The sequence below is a fragment of the Schistocerca nitens genome, chromosome 8, assembly GCF_023898315.1.
Source record: "Schistocerca nitens isolate TAMUIC-IGC-003100 chromosome 8, iqSchNite1.1, whole genome shotgun sequence".
Lineage (NCBI taxonomy): Eukaryota > Metazoa > Arthropoda > Insecta > Orthoptera > Acrididae > Schistocerca > Schistocerca nitens.
Window position 1 is genome coordinate 363,175,559 of NC_064621.1, and position 23,064 is coordinate 363,198,622.

At 45.0% G+C, this 23,064-nt stretch overlaps 1 protein-coding gene across 1 annotated transcript in view; it reads left to right on the forward strand.

Moving 5' to 3' along the window:
• The window catches only part of LOC126199570 (zwei Ig domain protein zig-8-like), an 84,449-nt gene that overhangs the window by 42,870 nt on the left and 18,515 nt on the right, over positions 1 to 23,064 (forward strand). The window contains exon 4 of the mRNA XM_049936493.1: positions 7,945 to 8,072. Coding sequence (XP_049792450.1) covers positions 7,945 to 8,072 — 128 coding nt within the window. The remainder of the gene's footprint in view (positions 1 to 7,944; positions 8,073 to 23,064) is intronic.

A 23,064-nucleotide genomic window follows, 5' to 3' on the forward strand; every position in this document is an offset into this window, starting at 1 on the left:
CTTCAAGCCGTCTCTCTACCGTTCCACTCTCGAACGGCACGCGGGAAAAAGAGCACTTAAATTTTCTATGTGAGCCCTGATTTCTCTTATTTTATCGTGATGATTATTTCTCCCTGTGTAGGTGGGTGACAACAGAATGTTTTCGCAATCGGAAGAGAAAACTGGTGATTGAAACTTCATGAGAAGATCCCGTCACAACGAAAAACGTCTTTGTTTTGATGATTGCCTCTCCAATTCACGTATCATGTCTGTGACACTATCTCCCCTATTTCACGGTAATACAAAACGAGTTGCCCTTCTTTGTACTTTTCGATGTCATTCGTCAGTCCCACCTCATGCGGATCCCACACCGCACAGCAATACTCCAGATAGGGAGGACAAGCGTGGTGTAAGCAGTCTCTTTAGTAGACCTGTTGCACCTTCTAAGTGTTCTGCCAATGAATCGCAGTCTTTGGTTTGCTCTACCCACAATATTATCTACGTGATCGTTCCAATTTAGGTTATTTGTAATTGTAATCCCTAAGTATTTAGCTGAGTTTACATCTTTCAGATTTGTGTGACTTATCAGATAATCGAAGCTGAATCGGAGGAAGAAAACGTACCTTTTGGTTTCTGAACATGAAAGAGGAATGGATCAGGTGTGATAAGAACAAGGTGTGGTTTCACGACACTCTTTTTGGGGGCTGCTATTTACAGTGAAGAAGAATCGATCTTGAAGCAATGTACATTTATGATTCAAAACTTAAATCATGATATAACATGTGTAGTAACATAGTTACTACCCCTTTGGGGCCCAAAAATTTGAAATGATTCACTTACCCTATGAGGTGAGGTTTAGATGAGTTATTCCTTCGCGTTGACATTTCGCAGTGAATTTCATAGGAGTATCCGGTTACTTTTCATCAGATAGTGTGTGTAAGCTTTTTTAAAATGATTTTATACAGACTAGCGAACAAGGCAACGCTTCACGATTGCTAAATATGCTTGGGAATTCTACATAGGTCCAAGTCTCCTTCTCCACCCTCTCTCCGTCCATCTACTCCTCCCCCCTCTCTCTGCCAATCTCCTCCTTCCCCCCCTTTTGTCCATCTCCTCCTACCCCCCCATCTCTCCAGTCCCTACTCCCCCTCTCTCTGTCCAACTCCTCCTCCCCCCTCTTTATGTCCACTCCCCCCAAGTTCATCTGCTGTTCCCCCCCCCCCCCCTCTCTCAGACCTGGAGCTTTGTTTACTATTATTGCCAAGAAATACTTGATTTGGAATTGAAGTCGCTTAAAATGAATGGTTTAACTATTCATCATTTTGATTTGCAGTTCCTTGTATTCGCTGTGTTTGCAGTTAATATTGTTGGATGTGAGGTCCGACAGTTATGCAAAACACCATTTCTTCTCAGTACCCGAACATTTTCGGCACCACTGTGTCATTATCAGGGGTTTTCGTTTTTATTTATTCTGAAATGTGAACATTTTTGTTAAATGATTATAAAATTATGTGGATGTTCAGTTCAAACAATAGATCGTTTCTTTTCGTAAATACCTTTGCATTTGGTGTGCACGAATTTTCCCGATCACTTGTGTGTTAATTACTACAGGTAGCTTGTCTCTGCAATCAAACGATGTTGAGGAGAAAGTTTTTTGCTGGAAATTAACCTATCTTCTAGAATGTAAGACACAACAGACCAACAACACACACACAAAACGAAATGGCACAGACTCATCTACAATAACAAGATTGTTCACAGAATAGGCAACATAGTAAAGAAACAGGGACACCAAATAGGTTACAGGACGGAGATCACAACACAGAGAAAGATCACAGCACAAAAAAACTACAAAGTTATATACTGGTACCGTTATGTCGATGATATAATATGTCTGATTGATGAACCACATACACACATAGAACAGCTACACAATGAAATAAACAACTTACACCCAAAAATTAACTTCACATTAGAAACAGAAACTAACAACACACTACATTTTCTAGATCTCACCATACATAAAACAAACAACAACAAAATGGTTCAAATGGCTCTGAGCACTATGGGACTTAACTTCTGAGGTCATCAGTCCCCTAGAACTTAGAACTAGTTAAACCTAACTAACCTAAGGACATCACACACATCCATGCCCGAGGCAAGATTCGAACCTGCGATCGAGCGGTCGCGCGGTTCCAGACTGCAGCGCCCAGAACCGCTCGGCCACTCAAACAAACAACACACACAACTTCACAATATTCAGGAAACCGACAACCACAAGCACCACCATTCACATTCTATCGAACCACCCATTGACACATAAGCAAGCAAACTTCAGATTCATGCTCCACAGATTAAACAGAATACTCATGAACAAACAGAACTGCACACAAGAACTAAACACAATAAAACAAATAGCAGTAGAAAATGGTTTACTACCCATGTGGTTGACAAGTTAAATCAAAAAATTCTGCAAAAATATGAACATACCACACACACAAATCCTCACCCAGCACAGAACAACACAAAATACAAACAATGACCATACACAAGACACAACAGAGCAACAACACGCACACAAAACGAAACGGCAAATACTCAGCTACAATAACAAGATTGTTCACAGAACAGACAACATATTAAAGAAATAGGTACTCCAAACCGGATACAGGACGGAGAACAAAACACAGAAAAAGATCAGAACACAAGAAATGGATAACTTTAACAGATCGGGAATATATGAACTCACATACAACACTTGCCAGTCAGTGTACACAGGACAAAATTGCAGAAACTTCAAAACCAGATATTCAGAACACCTCAGAGCTTTAAAAAGCAACAGCTCCCATAGCAAACTTTCTGACCACCGTGTAGCCGACAATCACCACCCAACCACAATAGAAACAGACTTAAGAATACTAAAACCCAGCCACAGCCGATACAGGAAACTGACCATTGACGAAAAATTCCATATACAGAAGGCAATAGCAGAAGGAAAACAGGTCTTAAACGAATACACTACACTCTGCAAGGGTACACTATTTAACACATTAAAGGAACTTTACAAATAAAAACAGCACAAACAGATAATGTCTACACGCACACACATACACACACACACGAAAAATAGATGCACTAAAATCTACAAAGACGCACCATTTACACACAAAAGGAATACAATATAAAAGACAACACACACAGCTAAGAAGCGTACAGAAAACACACACACACACACACACACACACACACACACACAAAGATAAAATACAAACAAAATTCAACTTTGGCGCCGAACTCTCTGGTGAACAAATGAACACTGACTGGGCTGGTACACACAACAAACCATAATCACACTGTGTTTTGATGAAGTGAAAGTGTTTTACTACGTTATCTGTGGAAAATACTTGTTATAGGTACGTGTGCATCACAACACCTCAACATGATTCGGAGAATGAAAGTGCTTGCCACACGAAAACGTAAGCAAAAACGAATGTAGGCGCGAAAACATCGCGAAAACTAAATTACGTTCTAGAGGATAGGTTAACTGCCAGCAAAAAACTTTCTCATCAACATTGTTTGGTTGCAGATGACAAGCTACCTGTAGTAATTAACACACAAGTGATCTGGAAAATTCATGCACACCAAATGTAAGGGTACTTACAAAAAGAAACGATCTATTGTTTGAACTAAACATCCACCTAATTTTATAATCATTTAACAAAAATGTTCACATTACAGAATAAATAAAAACGAAAACCCACTGATGATGGCACAGTGGTGTCGAAACATGTTCGGGTACTGAGAAAAAACAGTGTTTTGCATAACTGGCGGACCTCACATCCAATAACGAGTTAACTGGGAGTATCAGAGACCTCTCCCGCTGCTGGCTCAGTGAGGATATTAGTTTTAATGACAGTATTTCGGATAGTTTTAACCGCAAATGGGTTGAATTACAAAGTTTCGGACTATTCAGATCCCGAAATCGTATTGTAATCACAACCCTATAAGCCATAAGTACAAATTTTACAGTTTTCTGTTAAAATCTGTTTCAAGGAAGAAAACTAAACAACATATCGTTGTAAACACTATTTTTGCTTAAATTATATGTAAGAAGAAAGAATCCACTGTATATGGGAGAGACAGTTTGTTTAATGATTACAATACCCTGCTGTCATAGTTGAAACAGACTGCGAGATAAAATATGAAACCGCACATTTTTGCAGGACGTTTCTTTCTAGCAGTCGGTTTTCACAGAAAACTTGTATTCCTGTTTAAAAAATATACACCCATGTCCGTCTGAATGTTTGTAAGAGTATCATGTAAAAATCTGAAGTAAATCGGTCAATAACTTTTCTAGGTTTTAGATAACAACGATTGTAGATAGCAGTGTTTCCTCTTTATACGGTATTGTAATACGTTTATTACCATATTTATTAGAAGATATGTAACCTACATCCATATTAATGTTTGAGTATCGTGTAAAAATCTCAAGTAAATTGGTCAAGAACTTTTCTATACCTATGGTAACAACTTTCTTCTGGTTAGCACATTGAGCTCGCATTCTGGAGGACGATGGTTCCAACCCGCGTCAGGCCATTCTGTTTTAGGTTTTCCGTGATTTCCCTAAATCGCTTCAGGCAAATGCCGGGATGGTTCCTTTGAAAGGGCACGTCCGATTTCCTTCCCCATCTTTCCCTCATCCGATGGGACCGATGGCTTCGCTGTTTGGTCCTCTCCCTCAAATCAATCAATGAACAAATTTTTTCCTTTATACACTACATATACACCCATACAGGATGTATCAAAAAGCATAATCCGAGTTTAAAAAATCATAACTGTTATTTTATTTAAGATGTGTGCTTGAACAACGTACTGTTGGAAAGAGCAATCTCTTACGTGGTTCCCGCTAGGTAGTAGCAGTGTGCACCCACTTCAGCCCTAGTAAAAATGGTGTCGGGACAATAGAAAGTGCTTTGTGTTCTACGTTTTGCGCAGTGCGGGTCAGTAATAACTCTTCAGCGAGACTTTCGTACTAGCTATGGTGTGGACCCTCCTACAGCACAGAGCATTAGATGATGGCATGACACAATTCCGTAAGTAGGTTGTTTGTGTAAAGGCATATCGCTGGGCTGTCCCCGAGTGGAATGCATCCGCCATAGTTTCACAAAGGGTCCTCAGAAATCCGTTCGCCATGCAGCTCGATAGCTCAACATGCCCCCCGATGTCCGTATGGCGTGTGTCGCGTCGACGTTTACACACGAAACCATTCAAAGTTCAGCTACTGCAAGCTCTTTGTTAAGGTGACAAACAACTACGTGAGGAGTTCAGTAATTTCGTTCTGGGCAAGATGGATGATGACAGTTTTCTTCCACGCTTAGTGTTTAGTAACGAGGCAACATTCCATTTAAATGGGAAGGTGAACCGTCATAATGTGAGAATATGGGATACGGGACAACCGCATGAAGTTGTACAACATAAGAGGGACTCTTCAAAATTAAATGTGTTTTGTGTAGTTTCACAGGGAAAGGTATATGGTCCATGTTTCTTTGCCGAGAACACTGTCACAGGAAGCACATATTTCGATATCCAGAACTTTCTTTTTCCACAGTTGGAGACTTATTCGAACGACTTCGTTTACCAACAGGATGGGGCACCGCCACACTGGCGTCTGGAAGTGCGAAAAATTTTAAATCAAAGGATTACACAACGATGGATCGATCGCACTGGACAAAATGATTCAGCCTTTCATTACTGGCCTCCAGAGTCACCGGATCTGACTGTATGAGGTTATTTTTTGTGGGAGTTTATAAAAGATTCTGTTTATGTGCCTCCATTACCAATAACAATGAATGAACTGAGACATCGCATAACAGCAGCTGTGGAAGCTGTAACCCAAGACATCATCGCTGCAGTGTGGGTATAATTTGAATACCGCATTGACATATGCCGTGCGTCTCAAGGGAGCCATGTTGAACACCTGTGAAAACGTATGATAAAAGAAGTTTTTGAGTTTCCCGTTAATCAAAAAACAAAATTCAAAATTTTTTATTAGTTTCAGAAATATAGACGTGCCAAGTCGGATGATTCTTTCCAATACACCCTGTATATTTAAAATATGTAGCTTATGTCAGTACAAACGTTTATTAGAGTATCGTGTAAAAATATGAAGTAAATCAGCCAAGAATCCTTCGAGATTTTTGGTAATAGAGTTAAAAAATGAGTTGTTTGTATACATTAGTGTATATAAAGCCTGTAATTTTGCTACAAAGTAATTTAATTTCAAAACCCAAAGACCAATATGATAACACAAGAGCCATGTTGTTTCTTTCCACTACATCCGTATTTAGAACATAAAAGTAGAACTATGTGCCATAAACTACACTATTGGCCATTAAAATTGCTACACCAAGAAGAAATGCAGATGATAAACGGGTAATCATTGGACAAATATATTATACTAGAACTGACATGTGATTACATTTTCACGCAATTCGGGTGCATAGATCCTGAGAAATCAGTACCCAGAACAACCACCTCTGGCCCTAATAACGGCCTTGATACGCCTGGGTATTGAGTCAAACAGAGCTTGGACGGCGTGTACAGGTACAGCTGCCCATGCAGCTTCAACACGATACCACAGTTCATCAAGAGTAGTGACTGGCGCATTGTAAAGAGCTAGTGGCTCGGCCACCATTGAACAGACGTTTTCAATTGGTGAGAGATCTGCAGAATGTGCTGGCCAGGGCAGCAGTCGAACATTTTCTGTATCCAGAAAGGTCTGTACAGGAACTGCAACATGCGGTCGTGCATTATCCTGCTGAAATGTAGAGTTTCGCAGGGATCGAATGAACGGTAGAGCCACGGGTCGTAACACATCTGAAATGTAACGTCCACTGCTCAAAGTGCCGTCAATGTGAACAAGAGGTGACCGAGACGTATAACCAATGGCACCCCATACCATTACGCAGGGTGATGCGACAGTATGGCGATGACGAATACACGCTTCCAATGTGCGTTCACCGCGATGTTGCCAAACACGGATGCGACCATCATGATGCTGTAAACAGAATCTGGATTCATCCGAAAAAAAAAAAAATGTTTTGCCATTCGTTGTACCCAGGTTCGTCGTTGAGTACACCCTCGCGGGCGGTCCTGCCGTGATGCAGCATCAAGGGTAACCGCAGCCATGGTCTCCGAGCTGATTGTCCATGCTGTTGCAAACGTCGTCGAACTATTCGTGCAGATGGTTGTTGTCTTGCAAACGTCCCCGTCTGTTGACTCAGGGATCGAGACATGGCTGCACGATCCGTTACAGCCATGCGGATAAGATGCCTGTCATCTCCACTGCTAGTGATACGAGGTCATTGGGATCTAGCACAACGTTCCGCATTACCCTCCTGAACCCACCGACTCTATATTCTGCTAACAGTCATTGGATCTCGACCAACGCGAGCGGCAATGTCGCGATACGATAAACCCGCAATCGTGACAGGCTACAATCCGACCTTTATCAAACTCGGAACCGTGATGGTACGCATTTCTCCTCCTTACCAGAGGCATCACGACAACGTTTCACCAGGCAACGCCGTTCTACTGCTGTTTGTGTATGAGAAATCGGTTGGAAACTTTCCTCATGTCAGCACGTTGTAGGTGTCGCCACCGGCTCCAACCTTGTGTGAATGTTCCGAAAAGCTAATCATTTGCATATCACAGCATATTCTTCCGGTCGGTTAAATTTCGCGTCGGTAGCACGTCATCTTCATGGTGTAGCAATTTTAATGGTCAGTAGTGTAATATTCGGGAATGAAAATTAAGAAGTTTTATTAAAAAGTGATTTCTGAAAACACACTTTTGAATTACCAATAAGCGCGGAACCAAATCCCTGGTGAGTAAGGAGGTGAGAATACCTGTGATAAGTCAGTTTAGAGACCAGGAGCTGACGTGGCGGCCGTGTGACGTGTGCAGAGCCGCTGACGGAGGTGCTGGGCGGCCCCGACCTGTACATCGACAAGGGCAGCACCATCAACCTCACGTGCCTCGTGCTGTACGCGCCGGAGCCGCCGCTGGCCATCGTCTGGAGCCGCGACTCGCAGGTGCGTACACCCTACCCCCTCTCCATAAACTTACTGTTTCCCTGTGCTACGGAGCCTCTTCGATGGTACTTGACAGAGCTGCAGAGGGAAAAAAACTATCGAGGAAGACAGAGCCTGGAACACATCCAGGACGTAGGTTGCAACTGCTAATCTGGGAAGAAGAGGTTGGCACATGGGAACTCGTAGCGGGCCGCATCAAACCAGCCAGAAGACTGATGACTGAAAAGAGGGAGGGAGGGACAGAGAGAGAGAGAGAGAGAGAGAGAGAGAGAGAGAGAGAGAGAGAGAGGGGGGGGGGGGGAGAGAGAGAGAGAGACGGGAGACGGAGCCTCTTGGAGCCGTATCAGACACACGTGCGATGTTATTATACATAAAGAAAACAATGTGAGACCCGAGTTTCTCAAAGTGTGTACAACGTTCAAATAACTTGGGAATGCAGGCGGGTGACGTCGTCGACAACCGCCGATATTTAGACCGTAGTACACCCTGTCATTTTCAAGGCAAAACTGCAGCAAGTAAGCGCTGCGCCAGGAAATTTAAAACCTCGGTTTTCAGAGACTCCGGGAAGATAACACACACACACACACACACACACACACACACACACACACTGAACACTAGTGCCATCACGAACCAGAGTTGACCGACGTCAGAATTTATCGGGTGAACTCTGTTCTTCTCTTTTTTGACATGGTAGAGAACAGGATTCCATGCAGCATTCAAACAAAACTCATATTGTGCAGCAAAAAACCCTGCTGTTCTGTTGAGCCCCATAGTACATCTGTGTGAGCGCCTCATTATAAAATCAGCAGATTTTTTATGTCTCTTAGAGGGAATGAGTTTGAATGATTCTGGTATTGTAGTAAACTTTGATGCGGTCTCTTTCTATAGTCGTGTTCCTCTGATTCGTTACGCTTGATTGAGGTTAGATTTGGTGCTGTACAAACGAAACTATTTCGACATGTGTCGACTTCCACTTACTTTTTCTTTCGATGACCTGTGCTACAAGCAGACAGATGGAGTTGCGATGGGAAGCCCGTTGCCACCTATTATTGGCGGTTTGTTTGTAAAAGATTTCGAGGAACGTGCCTTGGAGCTGGTGACTTTGAAACCTGCGTGTTTTTTCAGTTATGTAGACGATACTTTTGTTATTTGGTTTCATAACATTGAGAATTTGAACAATTTTTTGGAACACCTGAATTCAATCCTCCTGATTATTTGTTTCACGATGGAAGTGGAAAAGGATGGCTGTCTTTCCTTCCTTGATGTGTTAGTCTGGAGGAAGGTGGATGGAGCGTTGTGGCGTGCTGTTTATAGGATGCTTACTCCAACTGACTTGTATCTGCAGGCTGAGAGCTGTCACTATCAGGTTCAACGTGAAGGGATACTTCATACCTTGGTTCACAGGACCCATGTCATTCCGGACCGTGAGAGATTTTCAAGTGAGTTAGCCCATCTGGAAGTCACCTTTCCTTAGAATGGTTATAGTGAAAAACAGATCAGATGTGCGTTGTATTATCGACGAACTGTGCACCTGGTGAGCGATGACGATATCGAGGTGGTACCAAAGTCTACGGCCCTTTTGCCTTACGCTGGAAGCATTTGGAACAGGATTGGTGGTATTTTGCGGAAATACGATGTGCACTGTGTTTTTCGACCATCTAAGGTCAGGCTACTTTTAGTTCCGTAGAGTACCATCTTAGTTTGGGTAAGGGATGGGGGGTGGGGTGGGGGGTGGGGGACCGTATTCCTTGCAGTCGTCGCATGTCATATGTTGGTCAGACTATCGGGAGTACAAGCGGCACACACACTTACAACAGCCGAGCGAATTCGCCATGGCAGAACATTGCCATAGCACCAGTCATCCTCTGGAAAATAACAACACGGAGATTCTGGCATGCAGTTCCAGCTATTGGGACAGTGTTATTAAGGAAGCTATTGAAATTAAATTAGTTAGTAACCTTAGAAATGGAGGTGGTAGGTTCTGTTTAAATTCTGCTTACAATCCTGCTTTCTCCCATGTCAAGAAACAAGGGACTGAGTTTATGGTATACCAGCGGTTGTTTATTAATTGTACTATCGATAACTTCCGGTCATCTTTGGTTTGTGATAATGCTAGTGTTTACAGTATGTGTGAGTGTTATCTTTCCAGTGTTTCCTTGAAAACAGAGGTTTTAAATACCCTTGCACAGCGCTTACTTGCTGCAGTTTTGCCTTCAAAATGGTTATCGACGACATCACCCGGCTGCATTCCCGTAAGTTATTTGAGTAAGAAAATCTTGAAACGTCGCTTAAATCTCCATCTACAGCGAAGACCACCATCAATGTGAGGCAGAGGGTACTACATTTTGTGGACTCCTGTCATCAGTCATCTGACTGGTTTTATGTGGACCACAGCGACTTTCCTCTCCTGCGCAAGCCTCTTCAATTCCGAATATCACTACAAGCCGGTTTTGTCAATTATTGATGTATTTATTCGAAACTGTGTCTTTCCCTAAAATCTTTGCCGTCTACGGTTCCCACTAGTACTATGGAAGTTACTCCCTGATGTCTTAACATCTGTCCTATCATTTTATCTGAGAAGTACGTCCTCATAATAAGATTTTCACTCTGCAACGAAGTGTGCGCTGATATGAAACTTCCTGGAAGATTAAAACTGTGTGCCGGACCGAGACTCGAACTCGGGACCTTTGCCTTTCGCGGGCAAGTGCTCTACCAACTGAGCTACCCAAACACGACTCACGCCCCGTCCTAACAGCTTTACTTCTGCCAGTGCCTCGTCTCCTACCTTCCAAACCTAACAGAAGTTTGGAAGGTAGGAGACGAGGTACTGGCAGAAGTAAAGCTGTGAGGACGGGGCGTGAGTCGTGCTTGGGTAGCTCAGTTGGTAGAGCACTTGCCCGCGAAAGGCAAAGGTCCCGAGTTCGAGTCTCGGTCCGGCACACAGTTTTAATCTGCCAGGAAGTTTTACGTCTTCATACCTTATCTTATCAGTTCAACTAATTTTTAGCATCTTTCTGAACATCCCGCTTTAAAAACTTTGTTTCTATTCCATACTATACTATTCTCCAGACTTACGTTTCTGGTTTTATTTCTCAAATTAGCATGTTTTTGATAATAATCGACTTCTTTTACCAACAAATGGTTTCTAATATACTTCTTGATTCGTCAATCACACGTACAAAGGAAGAAGAATTTCTTCTTTTAGTTTATTAAGCCCCCCCATGAACCATGGACCTTGCCGTTGGTGGGGAGGCTTGCGTGCCTCAGCGATACAGATGGCCGTACCGTAGGTGCAACCACAACGGAGGGGTATCTGTTGAGAGGCCAGACAAACATGTGGTTCCTGAAGAGGGGCAGCAGCCTTTTCAGTAGTTGCAGGGGCAACAGTCTGGATGATTGACTGATCTGGCCTTGTAACATTAACCAAAACGGCCTTGCTGTGCTGGTACTGCGAACGGCTGAAAGCAAGGGGAAACTACAGCCGTAATTTTTCCCGAGGACATGCAGCTCTACTGTATGATTAAATGATGATGGCGTCCTCTTGGGTAAAATATTCCGGAGGTAAAATAGTCCCCCATTCGGATCTCCGGGCGGGGGCTACAGAGAGGACGTCGTTATCAGGAGAAAGAAAACTGGCGTTCTACGGATCGGAGCGTGGAATGTCAGATCACTTAATCGGGCAGGTAGGTTAGAAAATTTAAAAAGGGAAATGGATAGGTTAAAGTTAGATATAGTGGGAATTAGTGAAGTTCGGTGGCAGGAGGAACAAGACTTTTGGTCAGGTGATTACAGGGTTATAAATACAAAATCAAATAGGGGTAATGCAGGAGTAGGTTTAATAATGAATAAAAAAATAGGAGTGCGGGTTAGCTACTACAAACAGCATAGTGAACGCATTATTGTGGCCAAGATAGACACAAAGCCCATGCCTACTACAGTAGTGCAAGTTTATATGCCAACTAGCTCTGCAGATGATGAAGAAATAGATGAAATGTATGACGAGATAAAAGAAACTATTCAGGTAGTGAAGGGAGACGAAAATTTAATAGTCATGGGTGACTGGAATTCGTCAGTAGGAAAAGGGAGAGAAGGAAACATAGTAGGTGAATATGGATTGGAGGGAAGGAATGAAAGAGGAAGCCGCCTTGTAGAATTTTGCACAGAGCATAACTTAATCATAGCTAACACTTGGTTCAAGAATCATGAAAGGAGGCTGTATACATGGAAGAAGCCAGGAGATACTGACAGGTTTCAGATAGATTATATAATGGTAAGACAGAGATTTAGGAACCAGGTTTTAAATTGTAAGACATTTTCTGGGGCAGATGTGGATTCTGACCACAATCTATTGGTTATGAACTGCAGATTGAAACTGAAGAAACTGCAAAAAGGTGGGAATTTAAGGAGATGGGACCTGGATAAACTGAAAGAACCAGAGGTTGTAGAGAGTTTCAGGGAGAGCATAAGGGAACAATTGACAGGAATGGGGGAAAGAAATACAGTAGAAGAAGAATGGGTAGCTCTGAGGGATGAAGTGGTGAAGGCAGCAGACGATCAAGTAGGTAAAAAGACGAGGGCTAATAGAAATCCTTGGGTAACAGAAGAAATATTGAATTTAATTGATGAAAGGAGAAAATATAAAAATGCAGTAAATGAAGCAGGCAAAAAGGAATACAAACGTCTCAAAAATGAGATCGACAGGAAGTGCAAAATGGCTAAGCAGGGATGGCTAGAGGACAAATGTAAGGATGTAGAGGCTTGTCTCACTAGGGGTAAGATAGATACTGCCTACAGGAAAATTAAAGAGACCTTTGGAGAGAAGAGAACCACTTGTATGAATATCAAGAGCTCAGATGGAAACCCAGTTCTAAGCAAAGAAGGGAAGGTAGAAAGGTGGAAGGAGTATATAGAGGGTTTATACAAGGGAGATGTACTTGAGGACAATATTATGGAAATGGAAGAGGATGTAGATGAAGACGAAATGGGAGATAAGATACTGCGTGAAGAGTTTGACAGAGCACTGAAAGACCTGAGTCGAAACAAGGCCCCGGGAGTAGACAACATTCCACTAGAACTACTGATGGCCTCGGGAGAGCCAGTCATGACAAAACTCTACCATCTGGTGAGCACGATGTATGAGACAGGCGAAATACCCTCAGACTTCAAGAAGAATATAATAATTCCAATCCCAAAGAAAGCAGGTGTTGACAGATGTGAAAATTACCGAACTATCAGTTTAATAAGTCACAGCTGCAAAATACTAACGCGAATTCTTTACAGACGAATGGAAAAACTGGTAGAAGCTGACCTCGGGGAAGATCAGTTTGGATTCCGTAGGAATGTTGGAACACGTGAGGCAATACTGACCTTACGACTTATCTTGGAAGAAAGATTAAGAAAAGGCAAACCTACGTTTCTAGCATTTGTAGACTTAGAGAAAGCTTTTGACAATGTTGACTGGAATACTCTCTTTCAAATGCTGAAGGTGGCAGGGGTAAAATACAGGGAGCGAAAGGCTATTTACAATTTGTACAGAAACCAGATGGCAGTTATAAGAGTCGAGGGGCATGAAAGGGAAGCAGTGGTTGGGAAAGGAGTGAGACAGGGTTGTAGCCTCTCCCCGATGTTATTCAATCTGTATATTGAGCAAGCAGTAAAGGAAACAAAAGAAAAATTCGGAGTAGGTATTAAAATTCATGGAGAAGAAGTAAAAACTTTGAGGTTCGCCGATGACATTGTAATTCTGTCAGAGACAGCAAAGGACTTGGAAGAGCAGTTGAACGGAATGGACAGTGTCTTGAAAGGAGGATATAAGATGAACATCAACAAAAGCAAAACGAGGATAATGGAATGTAGTCAAATTAAGTCGGGTGATGCTGAGGGAATTAGATTAGGAAATGAGACACTTAAAGTAGTAAAGGAGTTTTGCTATTTAGGGAGTAAAATAACCGATGATGGTCGAAGTAGAGAGGATATAAAATGTAGACTGGCAATGGCAAGGAAAGCGTTTCTCAAGAAGAGAAATTTGTTAACATCGAGTATAGATTTAGGTGTCAGGAAGTCGTTTCTGAAAGTATTTGTATGGAGTGTAGCCATGTATGGAAGTGAGACATGGACGATAACTAGTTTGGACAAGAAGAGAATAGAAGCTTTCGAAATGTGGTGCTACAGAAGAATGCTGAAGATAAGGTGGGTAGATCACGTAACTAATGAGGAGGTATTGAATAGGATTGGAGAGAAGAGAAGTTTGTGGCACAACTTGACTAGAAGAAGGGATCGGTTGGTAGGACATGTTTTGAGGCATCAAGGGATCACAAATTTAGCATTGGAGGGCAGCGTGGAGGGTAAAAATCGTAGAGGGAGACCAAGAGATCAATACACTAAGCAGATTCAGAAGGATGTAGGTTGCAGTAGGTACTGGGAGATGAAGAAGCTTGCACAGGATAGAGTAGCATGGAGAGCTGCATCAAACCAGTCTCAGGACTGAAGACCACAACAACAACAACAGTTTATTAAGTGATTCTCTATTTTTATAAAATTTTTGTCGCTTATTTCTGTGCTTTCAGAATACTTTCTCCTTTTATTGGTTCTTCTCAGCTCATATTCTGCGATCCACAGACTGTTCATTCCATTGAACAAGTCCTGCTATTCTTCTTGACTTTCGCAGAGGACAGCAATATCATCATAGAAGAAGTCGCACTTCTGGACCGTCGTTTCATTTCCTTCATCGCGTCTTCGATACAGACGGACAACAGTAGAAGAGAAAACTTTCATCCCCATCTTAAGCTCTTAATCTTGCTCTCTATTCCTGTTCCCTCTTGGTCCTCGTATATAGCGTCAATAACTCGTCTTTACATGTAACATACCGTTTTCTTTCTGAAGATAGAGAACCTAATGTATCAAACACACTCTTCTGGACAAAGAAAAGGTACCGCACCCCCCCCCCCCTCCCCCACGGGTCCGGGCGTTAGAACAGACCCGAGGTGCTCCTGCCTGTGTCGTAAGAGGCGAATAAAAGGAGTCACACGTTTCGGCCTTTATGCGATGGTTCCCTGTACGGATTGACCTCCATTTTTTAAAATTTTCCCGAAGAGCGAGCCAATTGGGGAAGGGCGCCTTACATGGTACGTAGTGTCCATCATGCGCTGAGATCTCTCCCATCCTTCGTCGACATGCATCTGCACGTGGAGTATCGCTTTCTGCGCTGTCGACGATAATGGACTTCGTAGCTCGTTTGCGTCTGATTTCCAGCACGGTAGCCAGTCCATTGTGCTGGGGCCGCCATGTAACCTATTGGTTCTAGCCCCCTGACCACACAGGGATCGCTCTGGTGATGCCTGCGCCGCTATCTTCCCACGTATGCCAAGGAGTAGATAGCCTTCACCATGGGGCATCGGGATTCCCGGCAATGGTCATCCTGCCAGGTGGCCCTTGCTGCGGCTGGGGGCGCAAGTGGGGAGGGCCCCTGGTCGGAGTGGGTGGCATCAGGGTGGATAACACTCTATGGAGCGTAGTACGTCATCTCTTGCTGGTGGTCAAACATCAGCAGTCTCTAAGCGGTCAAGGTCTAACTTCAGTGCTAAGAAATACCACCCCAAATCGTTCGCCCCACTGGCCACACCGTGGGAGGAACGCCAGGCTAAGGATGGCAGCGAAGCTTATTCACCCCAGTACCTCGTATGTACGAGAGTTGATGGGGTATCTTTCTTGTCAACGAAACCTCAGTTTTTTGTGGAGCATTTAGAGGAGAAGTATCGAGAGGTGGAGGGCTTGTCCAAAATGCGGTCAGGGTAGGTCTTGATCAAAACAGCATCCTCTGCCCAGTCACAGGCACTACTTGCCTGTGACAAGCTGGGGGATGTTTCTATCTCCACCGAACCCCATAAGAGTTTAAATAGGGTCCAGGGTATCATATTTCACAGGGACCTTCTTTTGCAATCTGACGAACTGCCTGCCAATTTAGAGCGGCGAGGTGTCCATTTAGTCCGGCGCGTCCACTGGGGTCCGAAAGATAATCAGGTTGCCACCGGTGCCTTCATCTTGGCCTTCGTGGGTGACACATTACCCGAGAAGGTCATACATCCCTCCCCCGATGCGGTGCTTTAAGTGGTAGAAGTTCGGCCATATGTCTTCCCACTGTACATCCAGCGTCACCTGTCGGGATTGTGGACGTCCTTCACATCCAAATACTCCATGTGCCCCGCCCCCCATCTGTGTCAACTGTGGAGAGCACCATTCGCCTTGCTCGTCAGACTGCAGGATTCTCCAGAAAGAAAGAAAAATAATGGAATACAAAATCGTGGACCGACTGACCTACACTGAGGCTAAGAGAAAGTATGAGAGGCTACATCCTGTGCATATGACATCAACCTACGCCGCTGCTACGACAACGGTTCTACCATCTTCCGTTACGGCACGTATAGTTGGTTCTCAGAGCTGTCAGTCTCCACCTGCCCTCTTGATGATGGGGGACACTTCCCTCCCTATTGCTCCTGCACAACCTGCTTTAGGGAGGTCGAAAATTTACTGTCGCAAAGTGACCTCTGCCTCTTAAATACAAGTGCCCCTACACATTTCAGTGTGGCACATGGAACATATTCGGCCACTGATCTCTCGGGTTGAAGGCCTGGCCTTCTCCCATCTATCCACTGGAGAGCACATGACGACCTGTGTGGTAGTAACCACTTCACCATCTTCTCGTCACTCCTCTGGCGCCATGCCCACAGACGCCTGCCCAGATGGCCTTTAAGCAAGGTAGACTGGGACGCTTTCACCTCTGCTGTCACCCTTGAATCTCCCCCACATGGTAACATCGATGTGGTAGTTGGTCAGGTAACTACAACGATCGTTTCTGCGGCAGCGGGAAACGCGATCCCGCGTTCTTGAGGATACCCCAGCGAAAGACAGTCCCTTGGTAGTTGCCGGAAGTCGTGAGGCAATTCAGGAGCGGCGGCGCCCTGTACAGCGGCATTAGCGGCGCCCTTCCCTGGAGCACCTCATAGCCTTTAAACGGCTCCGTGCCCACATTCGCCAGCCTATCAAAAGGCTTAAACAGGAGTGTTGGGAGAGGTACGTGCCGACCTTTGAGTGCCATACATCACCTTCTCAAGTCCGATGATCAGACGTCTTTTTGGGTACCAGACCCCAACAGGTGTCCCTGGCATTAACGTCAATGGCGTATTATCTACCGACGCAAACGCAATTGCCGAGCACTTTGATGAGCACTTTGATGAGCACTATGCTCGCGCCTCTGCGTCGGAGAACTACCCCCAGCCTTTCGCACCCTCAAACGGCGGATGGAAAGTCCTCTCGTTCACTACACGCCAGAGTGAACCCTATACCGCCCAATTACAGAGTGGGAGCTCCTCAGCGCCCTTGCACATTGCCCTGACACAGTTCCTAGGCCAGATCGGATCCACAGCCAGATCATTAAACATCTCTCGTCTAACTACAAGCGACATTCCTCGTAATCTTCAACCGGATATAGTGCGATGGCGTCTTTCCATCGCAATGGCAGGAGAGCACCATCATTCCGGTGCTCAAACCCGGTCAAAACCCGCTTGATGTGGATCGCTACCGGCTCATCAGCCTCACCAACTTTCTTCGTAAGCTGCTGGAACGTATGGTGTGTCGGCGGTTGGGTTAGGTCCTGGAGTCACGTGGCCTACTGGCTCCATGTCAGGGCGGCTTCCGCCAGGGTCGCTCTACCACTGATAAACTTTTTCAGACGCCAACATCTGGTTGTCGTCTTTTTTGACTTACATAAAGCATACGACACGACCTGGCGACATCATATCCTTGCCATATTGTATGAGTGGGGTCTCCGGGGCCCGCTCCCGATTTTTATCCAAAACTTCCTGTCGCTCTGTACTTTCCGTGTCCAAGTTGGTGCCTCCCACAGTTCCCTCATATTCAGGAGAATGGCGTCCCGCAGGGCTCTGTATTGAGTGTCTATTTTTAGTGGCTATTAACGGCCTAGCAGCAGGTATAGGGCCGCTGCTCTCACCTTCTCTGTATGCAGATGACTCCTGCATTTCGTACTGCTCCTCCAACACTGGTGTTGCTGAGCGGGGCCTGCAGGGAGCCTTTCACAAGACGCAGTCATGAGCTCTAGCCCATGGCTACCAGTTTTCAGCCGCGAAATCGTGTGCCAAGCATTTCTGTCGGCGTCGCACCGTTCATCCAGGACCAGAACTTTACCTTAATGACGATCCATTCATTGCATTGGAGATATATCGATTCTTAGGACTGGTTTTCGACTCCCAATTGATTTGGCTACCTCAGCTACGTCAGCTTAAGCGGAAGTGCCGGCAGCACCTCAATGCCCTCCGCTGCCTGAGCAACACCGAATGGGGTGCAGATCGCTCTACGCTGCAGCAGCTCTACAGAGGCCTTGTTCAATCCCACCTTGACTATGGGAGTCTGGTTTACGGTTCGGCGGCTCCCTCAGCGTTGCGTTTACTCGACCCAGTGCATCACTGTGGCGTTCGCCTAGCGACAGGAGCTTTTAGAACGAATCCAGTGACCAGTGTCCTGTTGGAGGCCGGAGGCCCTCCATTGCAGGTTAGGCGTGCACAACTGCTGGCCAGTTACTTTTCACACATTCTTAATTCTCCTGCGCATCCGAATTACCGTCTCCTTTTCCCAACTACGGCGGTTCATCTCCCGCATTGGCGGCCCAGGTCCGGGCTTACGATTGCAGTTCGTGTCTGGTCCCATCTGTCTGAACTGGAGTCCCTCCCGTTACCACCTTTCCTCGAGATCCATTGACGTATACCTACATGGTGTACACCTAGGCCGCAGATTCTTCTGGACCTTTCGCATGGCCCTAAGCACTCTGTTAACCCTGTGGCTCTCCACTATCACTTCCTCTCGATTCTCGACATGTACCGTGGCCATGAAGTGGTGTACACCGACGGCTCGATGGCTCATGGTCATGTAAGCTTTACGTATGTTCATGGAAGACTTATTGAACAGCACTCCTTGCCAGACGGCTGTAGTGTTTTCACTGTAGACCTGGGTGGCATATGTCGTGCTCTTGAGCACATCCACTCATGCCATGGCGAGTCATTTCTCCTGTGTACTGACTCCTTAAGCAACTTACAAGCTATCGACCAGTGCTACCCTGGCCATCCTTTGGCAGCGTCCGTTCAGAAGTCCATCTATGCCCTGGAACGACCCAGTCGTTCATTGGTGTTTGCGTGGAACCCAGGAAATGTCGGAATCCCAGGCAAGGAACTTGCTGACAGGCTGGCCAAACAGGCTATGCGGAAACCGCTTCTGGAGATGGGCATCTCCGAAACTGACCTGCTTTCTGTCTTGCGCCACAAGGTTTTTCGGCTTTGGGAGACGGAATGGCATAACAGTACGCACAACAAACTGTCATTAAGGAGACTACAAATGTATGGAAGTCTTCCATGCCGTCCTCTCGCAGGGGATCAGTTGTCCTCTGCCAGCTCCGCACTGGCCATACGTGGCTAACGCATGCTTACCTCCTCCGTCGCAAGGACCCATCTCGGTGTCGCTGTGGCTCACAAATGACGGTCGTCCACCTCTTGCTGGACTGCCCACTTTTACCAGCTCTGTGGCCGACTTTTAATTTTCCCAGCACCAAGCCTCAATAGCAGTTTCAGTTTTACGTTTTATTCTTGAGGGTTTGTTTTATTATTTGATCTAAGTTTTAGCGCATGTCCTTTATCCCTCTGTGTCCTCCAGCCTAGTGCTTTTAGGGTGAAGGTTTTAATGTCTTGTAGAGTGGCTGGCTTTTCCTTTTTAATCTCATGGTAAGCCAGCCATGGTAATATGCTCTCTTGTTTTGAGCACTTCTACACGTTTCTTGAGTCTCTCTGTGGTTTTCTTGTCCGATTTTCTCCATTTTAGCGTTTGTTGCCCTTCTGTCTAGCTTGTGATTTTCTCCTTTCTTTCAGCTGTGTTTTGTATGTCTCGATTATTTTACTCCCACCCTTGTGGAATTATTTTAATCGGAACGAGGGACCGATGACCTAGCAGTTTCGTCCCTCCCCCCTCTTTTAAACCAAGCAATCAACCGAACCTAACACCTTGCTGGCCAGTATGGTGTTTGGCAAGCACGAAGACAAGCAGTAAAAAGTCTCGCCGTATGCGGGCGTTATCTTGCTGAAATGTAAGCTCAGAATGGCTTGCCATTAAGGGCATCAAAATTGGGCGTAGAAGGAATATCATCGGCGTTCCTCAATAAGAGTGCCGCGTATTACAACCAAAAGGGCCCTACTATGAAAAGAAATGGCGCCCCAGACAATCACTCTTGGTTGTCGGGCCTTATGGTGTTCGACAATCAGGTTGATATCCCACCTCTGTCTGGCGCGCCTCCGGACACATCTTCGGCGTGGACTCTCATTGGAGTGGAATTGTCTTCAGTGATGAGTTCCGCTTGGAATTGAGGCAAAATGATCAGCGAAGACATGTCAGGAGGTGCTCTGGACTGTGCCATTTCTTTCCGTAGCAGGACCTCTTTGGTTGTCATCTGCGGCATCATTAGATCGCAGCGGTGCGTCGACGATATTAATGGCAAGTCATTCTGGGCTTACATTTCAGCAAGACAATTCTCAGCCACACGCGGCGAGGGTTTCTACTAATTGTCTTCCTGCCTGCCAAACCCTACCTTGGCCAGCAGGGTTGGCGGATCTCTGCCCAACTGAGAATGTTTGGAGCATCATGGGCAGGACGTTCCTTACCATCTCGGGATTTTGACGATCTAACGCGTTAATTGGTCAGAATTTGGCTTGATATCGCTCAGTTAGACGTTAAACAACCTTGTCTGTCAATGCCAAGCCGCGTAACTGCTTGTATGGCGGTCAGCGAAGGACCAACGCGTTACTGACCTGTTCAATTTGTGAAGCTCTTTACCTTGAATGACAATTATCTAATGGTTTTAGTTAGAACTGATTACAGGGAAGTAAACGAAACAGCATATTGTACTGCAGAACGTTTTCTTTCTCACAGTCGATTTTAACAGAAACATGTATGCTGTTGTTTCAAAAAGTTATTTAGGCTATATGATTTCCAATGTCTTTTAGAATCTGTGGTAAATTGGTGAAGAACTTTTTCAGACGTCTGGAAGCAAAGTTTCCTCTTTACATATTACTGAAACCTGATAGTCAAGGAAGGCAGGATTCGCTTACAATTGTGGACGGCGCCGTAATCAGTTATTACTGGTTCACTTTTGCAATTACACACATTTATTTTAACACGGTAATTCCCAACTCAGCAATAAATCAAGATATCACACGTTATTAATGAAGGAATAAACAACTGTGTAATTAATAGTGCTTTCAGTGCGTTACAATTTACCAAATGAGCATAAAATACAGACACAGCAAATAATGTTTTAAAAACAAGCCAATGTGACCCCAATTAGAATTTTAAGCAATTAACCACAGTCACGGCTGAATCCCTGTAACGCCAATAACGGCAATAATACAAAATTGAACAAACATACTGCAAAACGGCAATGCAATATCGAAGGTTAATTTATAAAGACAGGCAACTGACCAACAAACGGGTGAGACAAAATGATGATAAACTTGGTAGCACAACCATTTAAACCTACTGTAACGCCAAGAATGGCAATCATATAAAAAAATTTAGAAACATACAGTAAAACAGCAAATACAGTAATAAAACACAAGGGCCAGTCACAGACGGTGCACCAGGAATCGACATCTGAGTAGGTCCGGCAAAAAAAAAAAAAAAAAAAAAAAAAAAAAAAAAAAAAAAAAAAAACTTTCGCGGGCGATGAGATAGGCAGCCAAGAGTTCCATTCATTCACCAGCTGGTAACTCAGACTAGTGGCAGTCTAACGCATGACTAATGATAATCTTACTGAGGCTACCTGACGTGCAATAAACCAAAGGCAAAGATGTAAAATACGCTAAAGCCTGAACCAGCGGTCTGGACTCCGCCCGCTTTATACTGTGCTTAGAGCGGCCGGAACGAGAATGGAATCACTACCACCAGAGTAGAAGAATCGCCAACCAACCTACAATCAAGAAAGCTGTCAAATCTACACGCCTCACCGGACAGCAGCGGCAACACGAGGAAACGTACACCTCCGTTACATCCACTAACCCCCAGGGCAGGTAACTGGGGCGTTTGGGGCACGAGGCAGGAAAAATACCGCTGGTTGAATTTAACAAATAGTAACAAACTGAATGCAATCAATAGTAATTAGAAGACCAGGAAAGCTGATAAGATCCGCCTTCCCCAAACACATCGGTCCCTCAGCTTACACAGTACTTAATCTACCTTAAAGTAACTTACGCTAAGGACAACACACACACCCATGCCCGACGGAGGACTCGAACCTCCGACGGGGGGGGGGGGGGGGCGGACCGTGACAAGGCGCTTCAGAGACCGCACGGCTACCCCGTGCGGCGCAAAGCACTCCAGTAGCTGCTCTTCGCCTCGGTAACACTACAGGCAGCAACACGAACCCATGTCATCGGAGAATCGCAAGATCTCACAATTTGGAGGTTTCTCTACTTGAATTCAAATGCAGTCAAAGCTTGCAGGATCCGGTTTACGACGAGGTCGTGCACCCTCGTGACCACAGGCCTTCGATCCGGCAGTCCATGCACACCGCCAGCTGTCCCGGCGTGTTCGCGCACTGCGCGGACCTGGCTCCTCCTGAGTCCCCAACCAAACTCACACTGACATGACCCGGAAGAACCACGACGTGGCCCCAAAGATAGGGCCACAGTTACTACATATCGATAACCGCCGCTGCTGCCACAAGCGGCCAGGTAACACTTGCGAAACCAAGTGGCGCCCGTCCACACGTGAAGAAGATAAACATCCGCAACCATGTCAGCTAAACGATACGGTATGGCCTCCAACAGAGGATGGAAACCTACAAACTGCACCAAGGCGAGCCGCAGTACGGCTCAATTAAAATAAGTCATCCTTCTTTCACGAAGTCTTGTATCTGTTCTGAGAATTTCAGTAATGTTGC